This window comes from Zingiber officinale, chromosome 5B (assembly GCF_018446385.1).
Source record: "Zingiber officinale cultivar Zhangliang chromosome 5B, Zo_v1.1, whole genome shotgun sequence".
Classification (NCBI taxonomy): Eukaryota; Viridiplantae; Streptophyta; class Magnoliopsida; order Zingiberales; family Zingiberaceae; genus Zingiber; species Zingiber officinale.
This window is the reverse complement of record NC_055995.1, coordinates 64,004,721-64,011,943: the sequence shown is the minus strand read 5'-3', so window position 1 is coordinate 64,011,943 and position 7,223 is coordinate 64,004,721. Positions and strand designations below refer to the sequence as shown.

Here is a 7,223-nt window from a genome sequence, read left to right as displayed (position 1 = left end):
AGATTTGGGAGATTGTAAGGGTCCCTATATTGCTCGTGTTGCTGTGATGCTCCGATTTGTTTTTGGAACAAATTTGGGGGGTTTTGTGGAATTAATTTTGTTGCGTTGTGCATTATCTTCAAGAGGGTTAATTGATTCATGACAACTTTTATTTTGATGACTACGATTTCGATAAATTTATAAATGATGTTGTAGTTTAGTTTTCTGTTTTTGCCTGGTTCTGTTACGGTGAGAGCAGTAAGGGTGGTGATGTGGTATTTTTTTCCTTAATGGGTAGATCTGCTCTACGTTCCATGCCAGTTTCAATTCTTGTGATCTGTCCTCTATTTCATTATGCATGATTTAGAATTTGACCGACTTAGTTGGTATATATGTCTTACCTTGGCAAATGACCCACTTAATATGCCTTTTTTCACCCTCAATATTGCAATTTGCACTCTTCCCATTTTGTTTTCTTTCAACTTTCATTTTCGTTTATGTATATTAAATAAATATATAAATCTTATTTTGTATTAAACATGAAATATTTGTATGTTAGGGTTTGGGTCATTTACGAAATGGATAAGGAATGGATACATTTGCCTTCAAGGCTTGTACCTGAGTATGAAGAAGGTGTACAAAAATTTCTTACACAAGCTAAGAAATATGCCAAAACACGTGAAGTAATCTCATGCCCTTGCAAGCATTGTAAAAACAAAAAGTATATGAAATTTGACCAAGTGTACGATCACTTAATTATTAAGGGGTTTGATCCTTCTTACACTATTTGGGTCTTCCATGGAGAAACTTATAACCGACAATATCAAAGTGAAGGTAGTTCAGGAGAAATTCAGAAAGATGATGAAAGTAGAGAGGCATATCACTTATATAAGGATGCCTTTGTGCCAGAAGAAGAGGTTGGATACACTATGTCTGAGGCAAAAGATAACGACTTTGCTAGTTTATTAGAAGATGCAGAAACTCCCCTCTTCCCTGGTTGCACATCATACACAAAGTTATCAGCAGTCGTCACATTATACAATTACAAGTCTACTAATGGTCACACAGACAATAGTTTCAATGAGCTCCTTAAGATCTTAGGTGACATGCTTCCAGAAAAAAACACACTTCTAGAAACTGTTTACTCGATGAGAAAATTGTTAAAACCATTTGATTTAGGATATGAGAAGATTCATGCTTGCCCAAATGATTGTTGTCTATTTCGAAAGGAGCTTAAAAATCTAGATACGTGTCTAAAGTGTGGTTCATCAAGATGGAAGGTGGACAAAATCACCACCAAAGTTTTTAAAGGGGTTCCAGAAAAGGTGCTACGGTATTTTCCGATGATACCAAGATTTAAAAGGATGTTTAAATCAAAAGAAAAAGCTGAAGAGTTGATTTGGCACTCCAACCACAAAAGTCAAGATCACATGATGCGTCATCCAGTTGATTCAGTAGCTTGGGATACAATAAATCACAAATGGCCAGATTTTGCATCAAATCCTAGAAATCTACGCCTTGGCCTTGCAACCGATGGATTCAACCCTTTTGGCGACCTTAGTTCTAGATATAGTTGTTGGCCCGTTATTTTGGTAAATTATAACCTTCCTCCATTGATGTGCATGATGAAAGAAAATCTTATGTTGACATTACTAATTCCAGGTCCAAAGCAACCGGGAAATGATATAGATGTATACTTGGAACCCCTTATCGAGGATTTAAAGGAGTTGTGGGAGACAGGTGTAGAGACGTATGATGCATTCAGCAAGTCAATGTTCAATCTAAAGGCTATTTTGATGTGGACAATCAATGATTTTCCAGCTTATGGAAACCTAGCTGGATGTGCCACAAAAGGGAAACTTGGTTGCCCAATATGTGGGGAAGACGTATGTTCTATGTGGCTTAAGTATAGCAGGAAGTTTGCATATATGGGCCACAGAAGATTTCTTTCTCCTAATCACCCATTTCGTCAGAAAAAGAAGTGGTTTAATGGAAAAAAAGAAAGAAAAGGGAAACCTAGACCTTTGAATGGGTTAGAAATTCTCAATGCAATGATAGATATTGAAAAGGACTGGGGTAAAAAAAAAAAGGATGTGAATGTCAATACTTCGGGGAAAAAGAGGAAGAAACAAGATAGTTCAAAAGAAATGCAAAAATCTATTCAACAGTGGAAGAAAAAGTCAATCTTTTTCAATTTGCCATATTGGAGTGTAAGTTATTTTGCACTCTATTCATTAGTTTTTTTCCATTTTAAATTTTCATAACTAACATTATGAAACATGTTGATGGTTACTTGTAGGGGCTCCTATTACGTCATAACTTAGATGTGATGCATGTTGAAAAGAACGTTTGCGAGAATATCATAGGCACACTATTAAATCTAAAGAAAAAAAATCCAAAGATGGTGTGAATGCTCACAAAGATTTGATGCACTTAAACATTAGAAAAGAATTACATCCTCAAGAAAAAGGAGAAAATAAATATCACTTGCCTGCTGCACCGTACATGTTGTCTAAAAAAGAAATGGATGTATTTTGCTCCAGGTTGAAGAAAATAAAGTTACCCGATGGCTATAGCTCAAATATTGGTAACTGTATTTCTTTAGAAGAGCGTAAGCTTAATGGGCTGAAATCTCATGATTGTCATGTTCTAATGCAACAATTGCTATCAGTAGCATTGAGAAATCTTCTACCGAAAGGTCCGCGTAATGCTATATTTCTGCTTGGTTCATTTTTCAATGAATTATGTCAAAGAGTGTTAGACAGGAATCGTTTAGAAGCACTAGAGGAGAATATTGCTGAAACTTTATGCATGTTGGAAAGATATTTTCCACCTGCCTTCTTTACCATCTCGGTTCATTTGACAATTCATTTAGCAAGAGAGGCTCGCTTGTGTGGGCCAGTCCAATTCCGTTGGATGTATCCATTTGAAAGGTAATAAATAATAATTTAGTTTTTCTATCAATGGTTCTTTCATGTAATTTTTTTTTATGATTTAGATTTATGAAAACACTAAAAGGGTATGTGAAGAATCGAGCAAGGCCAGAAGGTTGCATAGCTGAGTGTTACCTCACAGAAGAACGAATGATATTTTGTAGCGCTTATATAAAAAAGGCTTCTAATATTGGTGTTCGTTTAAATCGGAATGATGATTTGGATAATGGATTAGTGGAGGGTCGTCCAATTTCTCAAGGAAAAGAAAAGATTTTAGAAGATGACATGCTGCAAATCGCACATCGATATGTGTTGTTTAATACTGCAGAAGTTGAACCTTACTTGCAGTGAGTGTAATTAATTGCATACTATATTAGTCTTGATGTATTACATATCTTGTATATTCTAATATCTACATTCAATGATTTTCAATAGGATGCACATCGAGGAGCTTAAACAAACAGATAGTCGTTTCTCAAGTAATGAAACATTGTTACAAAAGCAACATATGGAAACATTTGCTGAATGGTTATCAAAACATGTTCCTTTTAACTCTTCAGGCCGAATTCAATGGCTAGCATATGGTCCAAGAAAGCATGTTACATCTTATACGGGTTATATTATAAATGGACATCAGTTCCACACAATTGATGTTGAAAGGTCGACACAAGATAGTGGAGTTTCGATTGAAGCCGATACTGTTTGTCAATCCAATGCTAATGATTATTCACATACAGTAAAAAGACTATCATACTATGGAGTTATACGGGACATTATTTTACTAGACTACTATTCTTTCAAAGTACCTATTTTTAGGTGTGATTGGGCCAATCATGGAAATGGTATCAAAATGGAAGATGGCTTTACACTGGTTAACTTACACCAAGGACTAAAAACTTTTGAAAATGATCCTTTCATTTTAGCATCACAAGCCAAGCAAGTATTCTATTCTAGGGACAATGATGAATTAAATTGGTATGTGTTGCTAAAAGCACCGCCTCGAGGTATTTATAACATGAATGTGGTTGAAGCAGATGCCTATACATCATCAACGCCTCTTGATGTGTCCCAACTTGAAATTAACATTACCGAGAAAGAACCATATGCAAGGAATGAGTGTGAGGGAATTGATGTGACTGAGACATGACTGAAATTTTGAGATGTAGATTTTATAGTTATTTATTTCAATTGATAAATGTTCTTCTCAATTTATATAATTCTATATTACTGTTGCAATATATTTTTCTACATAATTACTGTGTTTGTTTATATTCATTATGTCATATTATATGTTTGATCAATTCATTATATAACATTCAAAAAGATGGGCAAAAAGAGCAAAAAGCATAGCTTAGCATCTCCCAATGAAATTCAGGTGATATTTTACTCTTTCAAAAATCTTAGTTTTAGTAAATAAACTACACTTGTACATTTCAATATATATTTTTGTTATTTTACAGGAAACTATAGCATCACATGATTTGCATGGTGAAGAACAAATTAATGATGACAAACCTCATAAGAAAAAGGGAAGGGGTTCGTCCAAACTCAAAATGGTTAGTGGCCAAGACAAGTGCATAGAGTTGGAGCGTAATGAGTTAGGACAACCGATTGGAGATAATTCGGTAAAGTATGCTTCTTTTCTAGGGTGCATGATTAAGGAATTTGTTCCATATACATTGGATGGATGGAATGAAATAGGTGAAGAAGTAAAGGATAGGATGTGGAGTTGTCTTCAGGTAATATCTTCAGACACTACATTTTTCATTTCCATTTTCTATAACAAAATGTATATATATTTTCATGTTTATTAATGTACAGCTGAATTATAAAGTTGAAGATTGGGAAAAGAAAGTAATTTTTCAAAAGTTAGCTAAATTGTGGCATGATAGAAAATCCAAATTACAAATACTTGTACGAGAAGTTAATACAGGTCGAGCAGCTTCACGAGATCTCAATCTTTTGAAGCCTGAATTTATGGAGCAAAATCAATGGGACTTGTTTGTGAAGAAGACACTATCAACTACCTTTCAAGTAAGTATTTATTAACTTTAAATAGTTTTTTGAAGGAGATGTATAAGCTTAAATCAATGGGCTATTCTTGTATGATTTGTTTTGTTTTGTGTGATCTGAGTGGATTTTGAGGTGGATACCAGGGGTGTGAGGTCTTCGCACACTATACCAGTGCATTTGTCAAGTATAGTGTGCCATTTATTTTAATGCATAGATGTTTATTATTAAATGAAGTATGCTCACCATTTGTTATATGTACCAATGACGTGGTTGCAACACTAAAAATGGACCTAGCTTTTGTCATGACTAAGAAATCTACCCAGCATATTGTAATTATTTATGTGGTTCTACTGCATATTGTAATTAAACTGCATATTGCAATCCTATTATTTCTTCATTGACGTGATTACAATGAATTCTTTATGTGGTTCTACTGCATATTGACGTAATTCTACTGCATATTGCAATCTTGTTAATTGCAATTTAGAATTCTACTGCATATTATAATTCTACTGCATATTGCAATCCTATTATTTCTTCATTGACGTGATCATTTTGTCCTGTTCACATATATTGAGGATAAAAGGGGGTTTTCTCTTTTTGAGTTCATGTCTGGTTTCTTTGGAATGCTATGATTTAATGCTATGATTTTTAGACAACATGAATGAGCAGTAGTTATGATTTATGATGACTAAAAATACTTGTAATAAATGTCTTATTAATGCTAAATGTAAAATAAATGTCTTGATTTGTTTGGTAAATGTCAGGAAAAGAGTGCGAGATTTAGAGCAATGCGAGAAAAACAAGATCACAATCACACGATGAGCCGGAGAGGTTATGCTCGTTTGGCTCACATTATGGTAAATATTATTTTTAATACTTTTAAATTAATTATTGAATATTGTTTCTAACTTTTTTTTCTAATATTTCTATATCTAAGGAAAAAACAAGTCCGCCAGATACACAAATTACAAGATCACAAGTTTGGATTTCAGGTCACAAGAAAAAAAATGGGGAACCTAGTACTCAATCAGTTGGAGAGAAAATGGTAATAAATTTATGTCTTTTTTATTTGAAGAAGCTCATAAGAAAAAAATTGGGTAACTTAAATTTGTTATTTTCTTAAAATTTAACTTTTTTATTTGTAGAAAGAAATACAAGAATGTCCACCAGAATCTCAAAAGACTACTAACATTGCTGATGATGCAATTAGCATTGTGTTTGGCAAGGAAACAAGAGGTAGAGTGTGTGGATTGGGCTTTGGAGTTACACCATCAAAAGTTGGAGCTTCTGTGCAACAAAATCAAACTGTTAAACAACTCCAAGCTATGGTACATAACCTTCAACAAGAAATGCAAGAAATGAAGTCTATGTTTTTACAAAGTATGAGGCAATAGAATCAACAAGAACAGGTTAGTAATTAAACAACATACATAAAATAAGTTAATTTGGAATCTACACTTATATGTTGCCATTGTTTGACACAATTTATTTGTAAAATTAGGTTGGCAGTGGTGGCATTGGTAGTGGTATTGGGAACGAAGTTGGTAGCAATTGTGATATCAATGATGCTGCAAAAAAAATTGGTGATTTTCATAATGTTAATAAACATTTAGCTACTGCTCAGGTAAATATCTTCACAATATGCATTTTTAAATTACAAAATTATTACAAAAATTGGCATGATAGAATTAATAACTTGTATTATTTTTTTACAGTCAAATTTGAAGAATGTGAGTCGTGGAGATATCCGTGCTAATACTAAATGCAAGTTGCTTCATTGGTGTGTTGATGGATTATTTGTTGCAGAAGGTCGAATTGCGTCCACAGATCCAAACACAAAAGTGCATCATGTTGTTCTTGGTGGATCTTGTTGGAAAGTTTGGGTTGACAAGATTTTGGTGGAGAAGGTTGATCTAATTCGACCAAATGAGGAAATGCAGTTTCTTGATGATGCAATAGGAAGCACAGTCGCATGGTTATCTAAATTTATAGTATTGTGTGATTGATATAGATTATACTAAATTGTGGATTGAAAGTTTTTAGCTAGTTTGTGAGAGATTATGCATCTTGTTTTTGTATTGAATCTTTCTATTTGGATGATAAAAACTAGTGAATTTTATTCTATTTTATCTTTAGCCATTTTTTCTGTTTAGTTTTATTTATTAATTTCACATTTTGGGTTTGAGTTTATTTTGTTGAAGTATTTGTTAAATTGGAATTCAAGATTGTTTGATATGGAGCTATAGCATTTTTCAACTGCAAAGCATGCTGTTGATGATTGTTTTTGCGGCGTGC

At 33.5% G+C, this 7,223-nt stretch overlaps 1 protein-coding gene across 1 annotated transcript; it reads left to right on the top strand.

Annotated features, from left to right (window-relative positions):
* The first annotated feature begins 557 nt into the window (after positions 1–557).
* Positions 558–4,059, top strand: LOC121986679. The gene is made up of 5 exons (XM_042540631.1): positions 558–2,189; positions 2,279–2,385; positions 2,523–2,912; positions 2,978–3,259; positions 3,348–4,059. Exons 1-5 carry the CDS (start codon positions 558–560, stop codon positions 4,057–4,059), a joined length of 3,123 nt encoding a protein of 1,040 aa, XP_042396565.1.
* The last annotated feature ends 3,164 nt before the right edge of the window (positions 4,060–7,223 follow it).